This window comes from Barbatula barbatula, assembly GCF_947034865.1.
Source record: "Barbatula barbatula genome assembly, chromosome: 7".
Lineage (NCBI taxonomy): Eukaryota > Metazoa > Chordata > Actinopteri > Cypriniformes > Nemacheilidae > Barbatula > Barbatula barbatula.
The window spans coordinates 17,308,617-17,324,935 of NC_136770.1; the positions used below are offsets into that span (position 1 = coordinate 17,308,617).

General features: G+C 35.7%; 2 protein-coding genes across 5 annotated transcripts in view; one reads left to right on the forward strand and one right to left on the reverse strand.

The window, feature by feature from the left end:
* Positions 1-8,920: 8,920 nt before the first annotated feature.
* Positions 8,921-15,785, reverse strand: cyldl (cylindromatosis (turban tumor syndrome), like). 3 transcript variants are annotated; one of them, XM_079459910.1, is made up of 15 exons: positions 15,507-15,785; positions 14,694-15,148; positions 14,316-14,573; positions 14,016-14,097; positions 13,487-13,662; positions 13,235-13,376; positions 12,918-13,059; positions 12,272-12,382; positions 12,104-12,195; positions 11,859-11,925; positions 11,293-11,434; positions 10,950-11,058; positions 10,753-10,871; positions 9,898-10,114; positions 8,921-9,812 (listed from the first exon to the last, which is right to left on the reverse strand). In XM_079459910.1, exons 2-15 carry the CDS (start codon positions 15,123-15,125, stop codon positions 9,628-9,630), a joined length of 2,274 nt encoding a protein of 757 aa, XP_079316036.1. In that variant the 5' UTR covers positions 15,126-15,148; positions 15,507-15,785; the 3' UTR covers positions 8,921-9,627. The 3 variants fall into 3 exon arrangements, 2 of the variants coding, with proteins under 2 accessions (XP_079316036.1, XP_079316037.1); XM_079459911.1 differs by lacking the exon at positions 15,507-15,785 and having other exon boundaries at positions 14,316-14,475; positions 14,694-14,813; XR_013786877.1 differs by lacking the exon at positions 10,753-10,871 and having other exon boundaries at positions 8,931-9,812; positions 15,507-15,770.
* The window catches only part of zc3h3 (zinc finger CCCH-type containing 3), a 56,385-nt gene continuing 55,803 nt past the window's right edge, over positions 15,738-16,319 (forward strand). For both annotated transcript variants that reach the window (XM_079459908.1, XM_079459907.1), the window contains exon 1: positions 15,738-15,867. In XM_079459908.1, the coding sequence (XP_079316034.1) occupies positions 15,822-15,867 (46 nt within the window). In that variant the 5' untranslated portion in view covers positions 15,738-15,821. The remainder of the gene's footprint in view (positions 15,868-16,319) is intronic.

Sequence of the window (16,319 nt, forward strand, 5' to 3'; positions counted from 1 at the left end):
CGTTACTGAAAAGAAACCTTATTTGCACATACTGATCAATGAGACCCTGTGGTAAACACAATACAGTTCTGTGACTAATGGCAGTTCTCTCTGTCCCTCTCTCACTTGCTATCTTCTATATATAGTGAACAAAAAACCCATCTATCAGAAGAAAAGGAAAGAAAATATTCTCATTCCTCAGAAGCTACCGTAAAAAAACACAATATTTACATCCCACACAGAAATAATTTACGGTAGCTTACTCACTGGTTTATATCGTGGCTAAAGCACATCTAGATAAAAAAATAATTTGCAGATTAAATAAAGAATGTAAAACCAAGAAGATGACTTTTGAGGCAGGTCAATGGTAAAACTTCCTGGACTATTTTAATCCAGGTGTCCAAAACTGAAGTGAAGATGAATCGACTATTAAAAGATTAATTGTAGGCATTTGTGATAAATTTTTGTTTTGATTTTGCTCTTTTTAATTTGCTATAATGGCGAAGGCCCAATAAGACCCAGTTAATTGCTATTTAAACTGTGTGCTCTTGCATAGATAGATGCTGTTAATGTATATTTAAGTGGCACTAATTTATACAAATATATGCAATGTGACAGAAAGGTCAGACTCTAATGTTGTTTGGATGGAGTCCTTGTTATCTTCATTGGCTGATGCATTGTCTTAACTGATTAGCATGTGCTGCATTACAGAAACAGTTTGTAGCTTTTTTACATGGTATTGTACCTGGTCGGTTTGAAAGTAGGTCCCCCTTTTCTCTAAGTCTGTTCACATGGCTTGAGTAAAGCAGATAAGTATCACCAATAAAACCAAAGTACGCTTTCAACATCATTGTAAACCAGTCTAATGTGACAGCTTACCCTAACATAGCACATCAATGTGTATTTCCTGGCTGTGCCACATGTATCCTAAGCCTATTTTCCATTACGGGTTGCACAACACTATTGTGATATTTCCTAAATGTCGATTCACTTTTGTGAATAAGTAACTTATATGTTGTACAATGACTTGTGATCATTCATTCCCAAAATCAAGGCAATGGATGTAGGTAGGTTTACAATTTGCACGTATTGCAGCCACTGCACCAGCCATTATTTTTCGAAAGAGATGTAGGATGTTATCTAAAGAAAGCCCCCTATACAAGGGAATGGCCACGTATGAGGTGTTTCTGGGAGGTTATATATGCAATTTCAAATCTTTTGAGAATAATAAATGTTTTTTGACGTACGGCAGGTGACCCATTGCGGTTTGGCTAAATATTCCTTTATCGAATTGCCTGGAAAACCTCCATGTGAGCATAAAAACGCTATGCGAAATATGGGGTTTCCATTGAGCGTTACTTAAGTTGGTGAGTGCAAATATCTGTGACCTAATGTAAATGCATCTGTTTTGTTTTATTTATGAAATGATCAAGTGGACGGCGAGCCAAATCTGTTTACCTTCATTATACTCAAAAATGAACATGTGAACTTATGAACCAGCCGTTATCCATAAATACCAAGATAACAACCACCAGCTCCAGCTGTACATTAGACATCAAAAGTGTTATCTGCATCCATTCTGCTAAGCAACAGCAAACAACGGCTCTTCAACGCAACTTATAATAAATAAATTAGCAAGACCAAATAATAGCTCCTCTTGTTAAAATTCAGTTATCGAGCTTCTGTTTAAAGGCACACACCAGAGGAGGTGAACCTCCTTTAAACCCTCAACCATTATGCATATCACAACAACATTTACTTTGTGATTATTTGTAGAGCTCTGTTTTGGTCATTAGACATGAGAAGGTTAGAATCAAGCAACTGACTTCGTGAGATGCAAACAAAGGTTAGCAAAGCAGTCATTAATGAGCGAGACGCTCTCATCCCAACACAACAGGTATGTGTAAATACTGGTGTGCATTTTACTGCTTCAAACCACAGAGTAGGTGTAATTGAGTGTGCTATACAAAGAAAGACGTTTTTTTTCTGTTATGTCAACAGCATTGGAATAATTGCATGTGTGTGTAGAAGGGTCTCCTGAAGGATTAGAAAGCTGTGTGATTTGCTTTCCTTCTGGTTTAGTTTCTCCTTTCTGTCTTTCCCCCCTTTTAAAATGCAGCAGATGAGTTGCAATACAAAAACGCGGAGAAATAGGTTTGTCATCAATCATTGTTGTAGGCATGCGTTTATTGTGCAATAAAAGCACTCTTTCTTATTAAACATAAGAATGAATCTCTTGTCTGTATTTGATCCTCATGGATCGAGGTTTAAAAAACAACTCTTCAACCTCATTTACACTAAAATTCAAGATGCATCTCTTCAAAACTCACCTACGTCTTACATCTCACATTGATCTTTTGCTGGGAAAAATCCTCTCTCTGTCTTATACCACTAATACGCTATCTTGTTATCTCTGTCTATTGTAAAGAGCAAATAGTACTGAGATCATGGGATTACTTCCCAAGAAACACACACTCTTACAAATGCTGGGCTATTTTTATCCCAGCACTGGGTCAAAAACAGATGAACCCAGCCATTTGGGTTAAAGGGATGGTTCACCCAAAAATGAAATGAAATATTGTCATCATTTACATTTATATTTGATTCAACAAAAATCAACCCAGGTTTCAACAACTGGGTTGAAAATAACCCATCATTTTTTAGAATGCACTTAGTACTGATAAAAGTATACCTTGAATGTACGATGTGCTTTTCAAATCCATACATTTAAACGAACCTCATTTGTGTACTATACCTTTGTTTTAAGGACATTTGGGATCTTGTTGAAAGATAGAATTGGTCACGTCAGAAAGAAAGAAAGTCTGACATGAAACACAAAACAACATATATAAGTCAGTCACGATCGTATCATTTTCTGAAACAGTCAAGTATAATGGAATTGAAACAACAATACCCCACTCGTAACATCATCACCCTTCATCTATGGGACTAAATACGCAGAAGGATTGTTTGTTTGTGTTGGATCAGGCTTGGGCTCTTCAGAGTTCCAGCAGATTGCACAAATGTTGGTAATCAATACTGATGTTGTCTTTGTATGCAGACTCATGACTGTACGGTGTGATGAGCACTTTTGAGCGCATAAGCTTCGCAACAGCCTCTCGAGGGATAATTCAGTGACCCAGTTATGTATCTGAATTGAATTTAGATTTTCCTTTGAGGCAAACGTCTGGCTACATCATATGTAGCTGAGCTGTGCTGAGAAATATGTCAACTTTTTTTACCAATTAGTTTACTTCTTAAGTTGCAGCAGAGCTTATCAATATGGATAAAACACTGCTACTGAGACTGGTGGTCAAGGACGAGGAATTTAATTTTTCTTTGTATAAACTTGTTGTGGATTAGGTTACAAAGAATGAAAATGATGAAAATAATGAATCAGTCACATTTAAATACATTAAATTGGAAATTGTTTTCGGAACGATTCATATTTCTTACCATCAAAGTTTGTGAAAATGTAAAATCATATTTTTGTTAAAGCATATTAGATATTCACAGTGGGCAAGACATTAATATTGAATTATAATTTAGACGAAAAGTTACGTGAGCAAAGACACATACAGTGAGTGTAGCGCATTTAGAGAGTTCGGAATGTTTGTCAGACACATGGTCACTGTATGTGATCCCCTCCGGGCCTGGGGTGACATGTAAATCATGTGGAGGGAGTATTTCAAGGTAGAAATCCAATGTTTGCTTAACTTCCTGTTTCCTGAGATACCTCCATCAGGTCGATGTTTGAAGGCAGCATAGATACCTTCACTGCTTCAAATGTCCCAAAATTCTATGTGTATGCTCACGCGAGGAATGTAATTGGTGGAGCAGGGTCGAGTTAAAAAAAATGTAATGGCGGCTAGAGCTACAGTTTTTTTGTAAATGAATTCAATTTTGTATTGAAAAATAACGATTGCAGTTTTACAATATTCGATTAGTTATCATAAAGGTTTATATTTTGTTTATATCTGTTTATATTTCCAACAAAATTCTGTTACGCTGCCTCTGAAGGCTGTCCGAATGTGTTTCTCGGAGCTGCATTCATGCCTAAACGCTGCCTCCAAAGGCATTGCCTCATGAGACAGCGAGGCAACAAGTCAGCTGCCTAAGCTTTCGGACACAGCCCAAGAAATTAAAGACAGCGGTGATGAGATTACGGTCAGGTGTGCCTCATCACCCAATGTTTTGGCCTGGAACATTGCGAATGCAGAAAAGCATACTGATGCAAACAGTGAAACGTGGGAAATTCAATGCACATTTTTACCAAAGGTTTTCACCACAATATTTGATGGTTTTAAATACCCATGTGAAGTCTAAGTTTGTACTTTATGGGTATTAAATCATAGTTTTCCATAGTCAGGTAAGTGAAGTGTCACATCCATAACGTTCCACATTCCCCCAAAAAGGGGACATGATTTATTATTTTGTGATCTGTATGAAGAGCCATCGCAACTGCATTTGTTGGCTATTATTGCTTTTGGTTTGTACATTTTAATGCACAGAAATCCTACAAAGTTTGTTCTCTCTTAAAAACATGTGTCTTTTTTGTAACATCCATAACACATCATTTTTTTCTCTCTAAACTTGTTCATGGACTGATATTTTTCTGATGTCTGGACTCTATCATCAGGTGTTCAGTTAGAATAACGATTCAATATATTGTTAATAAATACATTCTATGAGAAATTTATTTAATTTCAAGATTTTTTCTTTTCTTTTACTAAAAATGTCACATCCATAACGCTGGAAATTCCCACATTCCAGTACTGTTATATTAAATATCAGCACTCTTGGAATGCTGATAATTTCCACCTTGTATTTCCAATTTTTCAGATTTACCATCTTTAAAAATCTCTTTTTAGTTATTGTAGCGCTTGTGGTCTGACACACAAATGTTAGTGTCCTTTATGCTCTCCATCAGAAATGTGTGTGTGAATGTCAGATGTGCATGTTACAGGAATCAAATTAGTGAACAATAATAGGATGTTCGGGCCCTTCTAATGTCACCATTGTGGGGATCACCTCAAATGGGAAAGGCCAGGAGCTCTATTATTCTCTCTTTTCTGATCAAACCTTCTCAAAGAACACACACACTGACACATAACAATATGCAATTTACAGCAAACATGTAATTTTCATAGATGACTTGTGACAAATGACTGGCGACTAAATGGACAATGAGCTACAAAAGCTGTATACACCGTTTTTATTTGAATAGAACAGCCAGACAGACTGACCAGTTGGTTGGTTCTCAGGCCTGTATTATGTCATGACATATTTGATTTTCCACCGATGAAAGCCTGCATAATGTCCTGTACTGTACATCCCAATCTCCCTTGAGCATCAAAGGTCACTAAATTCTGCTGATCATAAGCTAACAGACATGGAGATCAAACACATTTCCCGTTGAAGTGCATTGAGAATAACTCTAGATGAAGGAGGATGAAAGAAAAAGACCGATAAAAGAAGCATGCGTTCAGTTTGTTGCACACCTCTCAATAAATGCTGACACTTTCTTACGGAAAAGTGCTGATTTTATATTAATGGCGCTAGCGCGTGTTTGAGCTACTAACAAAATAAGAGATGTGAAAACGTCAAATTTTTCTGTAGCAAGGTCTTCGTAGTTTTTGGTTTAAACGGACAAGGACGGGAACATATGAAAGTCATCAATAAGGATGAATGCTAGTTTGCATTAGGGGTGGAAATCAAAGAGTACCTCGTGATACGGCTCACGATACCGATATTATCACAATGTAATGATTCTGAGATAATCAATATATTGCTTAACAATCCTATAAGCATACATCACAATATCTATGACTATGAAAACATGGCCACATTTGTCACTTTATTTAAGTCCAAAAGAAGCTTTTTCAGTAACATTTCTCTTTGTGAACTGTTGCATTTAACTTAAAGAAACTGAATACTTTTCTACACATAACAGTCTCTTATTTAAACATGGGAACATCTCTTTCAACAACTTTCATTAAACCTAGGCAGCACATTAACGTTCATTCTGCATGAGCTCTACCTGCTAACTTAACCCTTTAGTTAAAAGGAACCTTGGGTAAAGAGAGATGTATGGCATAATATATTAATAATGGCATTGAATTTATAAATGTGAAATTAAGAAACAGTGTAACTGTCACAGTATTCATAAACTTTTCAAATAATATTTATACTGGGAGTCAAAAGTCAAAATCGAGATAAAACACGATAAAATGCATTTTATAATGGCTAAAATCATTGTGTATATATAAAATTCTCAATGATTATGGTTCTTAATATGTGTATTTGTATTATTTCTGACCAACAATATTAAAATGTTTGAAAATACACCAAATATCTTCTTAATTTTCTTTCTTTATTATTTTAGCGTTATTTATATATTTTGTATCATACAACACCTTATATTTACTGAAGAACTGATTAGTGTGTCTGCTCAGTTTGGCTGCCTGTGTGTGCAACCATTTGACGTCATCGAAAAAGAACACGGAGGCCGACTTAGCTTATATTGAATATTACATTTAGCTTTTTTTAAAGAAATGAAAATGTGTGATTTCAGGTTTCCATTTTCCTTTAAAATGTGCATAGAAAATACGCTCGCATTAGGTGTTTTTTCAGGCAATACGATAAAGGCAAATATGCTAAACTGCAATGGAATTTTTACAAGTCCTGTGGCATATAAAAAAGTCACATGACCATTTGCAGTATGTTTTGGCAGAACATTTGGAAAGATATGCTGCCCTGCTCGCCACAATCATGCTTTATATTTTGAATTTGAAGATGAATTATGAACTTGAATAGGATGTTCAAGGTTGTTTACTTTTTTTGTTGACCACCTAAACATTGTTTATAGTCTTGATTTGACCTCTGTGAAAGTTTAGCTAGAAAAAGGTTTGGTGTGACCAACATTTTGAAAAATAAAACTGAGCTCACTGAAAACGTGAAATACACCACACCCAGGTAAAACAATCCTGTCAGACTGTATACAATGCAGACAAATCCTTGAAGATAACCTGTTTCTGTCAGCCAGAGATCTGCATTTAGGTTGAAGAGAATTTTTCAGGAGGACAGGGAACTGAGCACACAGCAAAACTATGAAAGAAGGCCAAAGCTCAGATTGAATTCAATTGAAAAGCTATTGTGTGACCTAAATTACACGTTTCACATCAATCTCCCACATTTAACTAGTCTGGGGTTAGAAAATAAAGTGAAAGTAAAGGGTGCTAAGAGTGTCACAGCCATTTGTCGTAGTCAGTTCTTCTGAGAAGTTTCAAAGACAGACCTTTGCATCTCCTTCTTTGATCATCTCAGCGGGGTCTTTTATGGCCCCATTATTTCGCTTTCTATTTTTTTGTAATTACTGCATGTAAGGTCAAGAAGGTTGGTGAAGTATCTCCTAATGGCCTAGAATAACTTGTGAGGTTTCCCTGGTAACATATTAACACTAAACTTTACACAATAACATGTATGTCATCGTGACATCATACAGTATAAAACCTTGCTCCTTTCAATTTCTGCTTTTAACCCCAATTTGTGTGTGTGTTTTTACACTTCCAACTTAACAATTACATCATATCATATATATTACGATATGTCAAATCGTAAACACCTTGCTCATTTTCTTTTCTTTAGGGATAGTTTACTCAAATGTATTCAATAATTTATTCTTCCTGATGTAATTTAAAAACCTATATAAGACTCTTTGTTCTGTGGAACACAAAAGAGGATATTTTGAGTATGTTCATACAGTCAATTTGGGCACATTGTACTGTACTGAAGATGGGGCACCAACGTTCTTCAAAATATCTTCTTTTGTGTTCTGCAGAAGAAAAAGGTCATACAGGTTTGGACATAAAAGTGAGTAAATGATAAAAGATTTGGTCCTGATATGTATATTTTGTGAGGCCAAATTGCTTTTTATTTTACAACACATTTACCCATTCATTCTCCATAATGTAAAAGTCACCAGCCTATTCCAGACTCAAATCAGAGAAATGCAAGGACATTTTGTGTAATTGCAGAACCAAAAGCACAAAATATTTTTTCAATTCAATCTGGTATTTAAAACACGTCCTTCATCTGCAATTTGTCAGACATTAACATAGTCCGCTCCCAAGCGTATGTTGAGCAAACCCAGTCTTCCTATTCACCGCAGGTACTTCTATTAAAGCCTTTCAGTTGAATTTGTCAGGTGCAATCAGTTGAAATGGACTCCACCCACAGTGCTAAACATAATGAAGTTATCACACATTCAGCACCTTATTGATTTAGAGTTGGGCGTTGTTTCCTGTGCCTGTAAAGCGCAGCTGGTTGATCCCCGTTCTGCTCTTCTTGCAATGTTTTGGGGATGTAGCATGTTTGTATTCACGCATTCTCTCTGTTCTGAAGCAACTCAATATATAGGGGTCAAAAAGACAGTGTGGATATAAAAGAAAGGAAAAGAAACATTTCTTTCTACTGCAGAACACATAAGGAGATATTTAGAAGAACGTTGTTAACCACGCAACATTGGACCCCATTGACTTCCACCGCATGAATGCCCATTTCTCTAAATATCTTCTTTTATGCTGCCCTCAGGAGAGGGTCATATAGGCTGAATAAATATTTTTTTATTTTGGGTGAACTGTCCTTTATAGGCATACCCAACACTTTTACCTATTCTTTCTTAAAAAGTATTCCCTGATTTCTGCCTCTTTCTAAACCACAACAGATCCTATGAAGGTTCGCAGAGTAGATGATGATGATACAAATCCATTTTGTTCCAGGATAGATAATTAATTAGGATGAGAATGTGACAGCAAATGACACAAACAAGCAAAGACTCATCCAGGTTTAAATTGGTGAGGGGACGAATGTAATAGACTTATATCTAAAAGATCTATGTGGCTCTGACACAAGCACAAACTGAGAGAGGAAGCAGAGGATGTAGCTCCTCAATGTTGCTGTCAAAACATATTTATTTATTGGTTGATCTTTTTCATTGAAATTAAATCAAATGCACTAGAACAACATCCAAACCCAATTTTCAAGAGACAGCGTGTATAATGAATGGATGTCTAGTAAAATAAATCAAAACATTCTGACAGATAATTTATGAAACTGTCATTACATATGGTTCATAATGTTATTCACTTGTCAGTGAGCACAATTGAGAATGTAATAAATGGACCTCAAAACCAACAACAATTGGAAAGCTCCATAAGTGTCACAAACCTCAACGTTTTATAGAAACATATTTTACAGTATGATTTTTTCACAACCATTCATCTTGTCCATATTAAATGTAAACAAAACTTTATTTACCTCAATTTACATACAAGAATTAGGCAGCAAGCTAAAGTTTGTCTTCTTACAGTGCAGTGGTAGGCATAAATAGAAAATTAAATAGAAATAAAACTTCCAATTTGGTAGAAAAAGAAAGAATTCCACATTTTAAATTGCAATTCTTTATACATTTAAGGCACATACATGTTTTTTGTCTAAATCATATTATCGGCTGGACTATCCTTATAAAGCATGTTTAATAATATTGTCCCGCCCACCCGAGCATTACAAAGCAGACCTAGTCGTTGATAATTAGATTACAAGTTCTCATTTACCGTTTGTGTGTTCTTGTGCTGAACATTCATTTAATTACCGATAAAGAGACATACTGCGGCTCTGGTAAAGGTACATGTAACCATCACAGAAGAGCCGTTTCGCTACTCCTTCCATATTTCGAGGTACCTGATTTGCTAGCTGAGCCAGAGGCATAAGTAAATACTGGCTGACCTCAGGACACGGGCTCACATTTGGGACATTGTAGCCATCTTCTTCACCTACAAACACATTGATGCATCATATTTTGTGCAAAATGTTATTGGTGGCAAGTTTCCAAAATTCAGACCCAGCACGTTCACTTACCAACCCGGTCAGCCATGCTATCAAAGAAGATCCAGTCAGTAGCTTGCGGTCCGTATTTGACGAATGAGACATAGTGACTGGTCTCAATACACAGCACGGCGAACAGCTCCAGTTTCTCTCGTGGAGGAGTGCGTGGATCGGACCCTGAACTCTGAAAGCCCTGAGGAAGCTGTAATCTGCTGGGTTTGTGAAGCTGACGCTGTTGGTGAGAATGAACCTGAAATAGATGTGATATGTTAAAAAATACATTACATTTTCAGCTTGGTTTGTATGTTTCTTTCAGATGCTCAGATGGGTTGAAAATGAAACACTATGAATATCACTGATATCTTCACTGTCTTTTGTAATTTATAACATACTGTAAGTGTATAGTAGAGCATGGTGCTAGCAATACCAAAGTCATGGGTTTTGTACCCAGGACATGCATGTGCTTATAACATTTACAGTCTGTAAATCCTTTGTCAAACATTACATTTTTAATATATATGATATGATATATTATTAGAGCTTTCATACGATTAATCACATCCGGAATAAAAGCTTGTGTTTACATAATATACAATATGTCTGTTAATTTTGTATATTTAGGAAATATTTATTATGTTTTCATTTATATTTACCATTAAGTTAAATGATATATAAACATTTATTTATTTTTACATTTTCAATTTTTCTTAAATACTGTGTGTGTGTGTGTGTGTATATATATATATATGTATGTGTGTAAGTGTTTATAAATACAATACACAAATACATGCACAGGTCACCGATATATTTCTATATATGAAACTTGTATTCTGAATGTGATTAATCGTTTAACAGCTGTAGATATAATATACGTTTAATAAACCCAACCTGAGCTGAACATTTACAACAGAAGTATTTGAATCCTGTTTGACTAAAAACTGGGTCTCTGAAGCACTCAGCACACTCTTCACTTGCTAGCTGACCACACAACACACACGGCTGAGGACCTAATGAACAAAGAAACGTGACAAATATGTTCATAAGAACAGAAAACTGTGAGCGTCCTGATGTTTATCACAATTTACCATGAGAAAGAAGGCCAGTGATGTCCAGCTCTGTTGAAGGAATGATTTTTGGAAACATTTTGAAACTCTTTCCTGAGCGAGGCATAGTAAGAATCAGACAGGCTGGTATCTGGAGAAATAAGAATACATACTGTATACACAATAACAGCTTGGTTATACCTATTGTACCAATATAATCAGATTGACAGCATTCAACAATTTACACCAAATATTTAGCTAGAGACAAACAGCTCCATCTGCAGGTCAAACATGCACAATAAAATAGTAACACTACAGTAAAAACAGAACTGAAAATACTTTACAATGACACACACAATGAAAGTTCACAAACAAAGGGTGATACCTCTGCGAGTTTGAGACCGTTGCTGTAAAAGGAATGTTCCAGAAGCTGCTGAACGGTGGGCAGTACTAAATTATGGTTGTAATCCATAAAGATTTGGTAGTAGTAAGAGGTTTGCACTATGCCTTTATATCCTGACTGATTCCTAATAACATGATATGAATGTATTAGCGTCACATTTTAAGCAGACAGGAAGTTTTTCAAAGGGCCTAGACCCAATAGGGGACCCATTCACAAAAAAACGATAACAATCTTTAGTGTTTTTATGCATAGCATATTTTCGTATAACAAATATGCGTACGTCTAGTTATGCAAAGCTCTAGAATATTAAAGAACAAAGACATTGTGAAGAGCCCTTCATTTCTTTGCTATGCTATAAAAACAGTATAAAATTCATAAAAGAAAAAAAATTTAAAATAGTATAATACTTTCTTTAAAGCAGTAGCTGATAGATGCAGAATTGTTTAGTTGTTTAGCATGGTTGTTTTGAGAAGATCTAAATTAGAACCACAATTTTGATGCATAATAAAATGTACTTAAAACAGACAAAAGATGAAATGGTTTGGTACCAAAGTTTGAGTGGAGGTTCTAGATAGAGAACCTCTTGCATGATGAGAGTAAGAAACTCTTCAGGATCTACACACATACAAAAAAAAGGAATAACATTAAACTGTTGTAAAGTAATTCTACAGACTTATACAAAAACAAATAGGATTTTAACAGATACTGAGATATAAATTTTGTTAAAACTGTGTGAAACCTGACAAACTTGAACAGTGCTGAATTCGGCTATGACATCATGAAGTCACTTTACCCTTTTCATCTGTGGTGTAAGTTGAGCAACGGCTACGCTTCTGTAATAGTTGTCGAAGCTTCATCACACTATTCTCTCGTACAAAACCATGTCTGTTAAAAATGAGTCGTGATTTAGTTTTTTACCAGGAAATGGTTGTATCCGTATAAAGCCGAATTTAAAACTCACTTGCGTAGAGGGTTGACAATTTCCTTCAGGAGTGTATTCTGAATGGGTTTGTCTTCCTTTTTTGTAGATTTAAAAAGCAGAGAATCCAGGACTGATGAACAGGAAAACAAACTGAATGATAAACAGAAATCGGATTTTGCCATGTTATTTATTGCAAATGAATATTTAAATAATTTAGCCTACCAAATTGGTTATTTACTAAACCTTAAAAATGTATGTAAGACCTGCATATGTATATTGTTTACTAAAACTTTAACAGCTTTTCCTAAAAGTTACTTTCATGTAAATGACAAGGTTTAAAATGTTCTTGACAGACAAATACTGTAGATGGGTAGTTGACAAATATTCCGTATATATGTGTCCTATGCCTTGACGGGGGGGGGAAATGTAGACACAAAATGTTAATAATATATTTTATTATTAATATATAATATTATTTTATATTATTAATAATTACATTTATTATATAAAATGGCAAAAGAGAGATTTATCTTTATTGTAAATTTGAGCTTTCACATAATTTTTTATATATTTGTCTACTACCCAGTGCTTCACAGTTGTCAGCAGGGGATTTAAACACGTGTTCAGAATTTAGCACAAGATGCAGATCTCAAAGTATGTTTAAACAAATTTTGTGAGTTCAAACCAAAACAAGGCAGAGTCCATGTAACAAGAATTGCAGTGACCCTGAACGCCCTTCATACGGCCAGTCAATCGCTTTAACACGTCTTCTGGACTGATTGGTGGCACATTCTCCTCTTCCAAACATTGATTTGCCACATCATTATCTACCATTGGAAAAATGTGCGTAAGTAACATGTAAGTTCCACTTGATGGCGACTTAACAACATCATGACTACAAGTAACTATTTTCTCACTTTCTGCTGAAAAAAATGACATGTCCCTCTAATGTATAATACACTGGAAATTATACGGACCACGACATCTAAGACAGGTTCTTACCATAATTTCCATTAAACTTTGACACAGAGAAACGGTCATCAGGTTTACAAGATGACAGTTTCACAAATAAACCAGTTTTAGGAGGACACGTGAAGTAACGGTGTCCATTTAATGTTCCATCACTCACTCCCATGTCATTCTCCTATAAAATAAATTTAGGATTTATTCAAACAAATTGTTTGACGGGTCAAGAAGCTTCTAGCTTTCACAAATTGTTTTTATCAACAACAGATGTCAAAATAAAGAATATACCAGTTCCAGCCCAGCCCGCTTTTCAGGCAAATCTGGCAAATCTCCAATCCACCGGATGATTCCATAAACAGGTTGATTCCATATCAACTTCACTAAAGACCCAACAGTCATTTCTGTGGAATCAACCACATCCCCCATTTCTATGTTCTGAGAAATGTCAATTTTTTCAGTTTCCTCTGTTTACAAAAAAAGAACGAAGCAAACAAAACAACAAATGTAATCAGGTACCCAACACCAGCTTTTTTGACAGTATAGAAATGTGCATGTCATCTTGGATTTACAAAGTTCCACATTCTGAGCAGTTTTGAGATAACAAGCTTCAAAGCTCAAAAAGTCCCAAAATGTACACAATGTAAAGAAAAACATAACATAATGTAAATAAGAATATGTGAATAACTCAGTTTTGACACAAATGTCAGACAGAACCTTATAATTCCAAGGTGACGATGTACGGCCAAATTATTTTCTGTCTATGGCATAATAATACTACACAAACAACCTGCAAAGATGCATGCATACTGTGTGTTACCTTTATATAACAACTCCTCTTGAATTACAAATTCCAGTGGGACCTTTTTCACTCCCCCAAGCTTCCCCTCCTCATCCGTATCCTGGAAAAACATACATGTAGTTTAAAATTATACAGATGATTACTTTTTGGGCCGGTTTCTTTAGTGATTTACATTTTTACAATTTGACACTGGACTCAATGCATTTTTACAATTTAGCTTTATTGTGAGATCAAGACACTGTATGAAACCTTGTGAATGATACAGTATGGGATGCACGCACTAGTCATGAGGCACTTCAATAGAGATTCAGTACTCACTGTAGATATGACAACCATTTTTATCCCCTTATCATCCACTATGTCCATAACCATGCCATGGCGTGCTTTTTCATCAAAAAATGCCACCCTGTCCCCACTCTTTAGAATCTCAGTAGATGTCTTCGGTGACATGGGGGTTTTAGAATCCATAGGTTTGACTCTTGCAAAAGAAGCAAAAATGCCAGAGTTTTTTTGGCATTGGAAGTAGGTTTTAGAACGGTAACTGCCATCATTCTGGCCTTTCCCTTTATCTTCTCCCTAACAACAGCAGGAAATATAAGACATAGGCTACATATTAAGTGGACTGATCTTTAAAACAGCATTCCATTTTCTTCACAAACATAGACACAGTCACACTCATGCATACCGGCTACTCACCTGCAATTCCACTCCAAAGAAGACTCCTGTTATAGGAATACAGACATAAGGTGTGATCCTGCCAATGTACCGAATCACACCTGTGAGCCATTTGTTATTTAACTCAACATAAACTTGACTGCCTTCTGAAAGAGCCAAAGAGGTCAGTAAAGCTTCGTCACTGGCCAATGCCATTATGCGTTCTTCATTATTTTCAAGTGCCAGCAGTAATTCTGCTTCTCTTCGTGTCAGTTGTCTCAAAAGATCACCTTTAAGTTCAATTTCAAAATCTTTACCAATAAACATTATGGGCAAAACATTGGTGTTCTTCATCTTCTGTCTGTGTTCATATTGTTGCTTATTCATGTAGCATATTTGTCCAGGATTTATCAATCTATGCGAAGTTGGTTGAGCAATTAAGATGAAGTACAGCTGGTCGTCAGCCGAACTCATCTTTTCTTTTTAAAATATGTCACCTGCAAAGATTGAAAGTATATCAGTCACATTATTTCCAGTGTGGGCATGAGCATTGCTAGACTGCACAAGCATTGGAATCTCCCTTTGACTGTGAGCTCCTCTCAGCAATGCACATTTCATAACTTGCCAATGACTTAAAATCTTCCGATAAAAACTAAATCATTTGAATACTATACTACTGTTTTACATCGAGATACGAGATAGATTTTACTTGTCAACCTATGATTATTACTATATAAACATAATTGTATAAAAAGATTTACACAAGGTTGGGAGTTTTAAAAAAACAACGTTAAGGAATTTTACATTGAAACGCGCATTTGATGATCTAAAAGAAGGAGAACAATCATTACTTACCGACGTTACTACTACTTTCGTTTTCTTTATCACTGCTATTCTTATTTCCTCCAAATAAAGAATACACTTATTTTGCTTTAACAGGTACGATTAAAAAGACGTTCCTAATGCTGCCCTAAATCGTTGAAAAACGCAAATACGTGTTTCGATCTGTTAAGTTTCGTACAAGCAGGCGTTGTTCATAACTCGTTTTAGATCTAAACCAAAACCACAGAATCGTCTGTTTAGAGGGACGTTTGATTGGCTACTGTACTGGATGTGTACGTCATCACGTGCGTCGTCGCGGTCTGATGACATGCGTGTTTTGGTGTGAAAATGGCTGAACGCGAAGCGCTTAAAAGAGAAATTGAGGAGCTGCAGAGTGAGTATTTTGTCGGTTTATTTATGTCAAGACGTTAACGGATGTCATCACTTGCACCAGGTGTTTTTAAGAGGCTAACTTAGTGTTATTTATCAAGTTTAGTAAGAATGTAGCTGACCTAACAGTAGCTAAGCTACGCTCGTGCTGACAACGGGTCTCTTATGTATAAGCACACTTCGGTCGATTTATATGTCTGTCATCTCAGAATAGTTTTATTGATCGTTTTATCTAATTGTTAGTAATCCTGTTTATGAAGTAATCTGAAATGTGATCGTGTCTTCCTGTGGGCTCGGTCAGTTTTTATTAGACATGTTCTCTGCGCAGATGTGACGTGTTCTTGTCTCGCATATCTAACTTTACACGAATATATTGTTAGTTCAGTGGATTTTTTTAATTCTAATCTTAAATATGGATCTATACACTGGCACACTTGCCTAAATTGTCCATTTTGA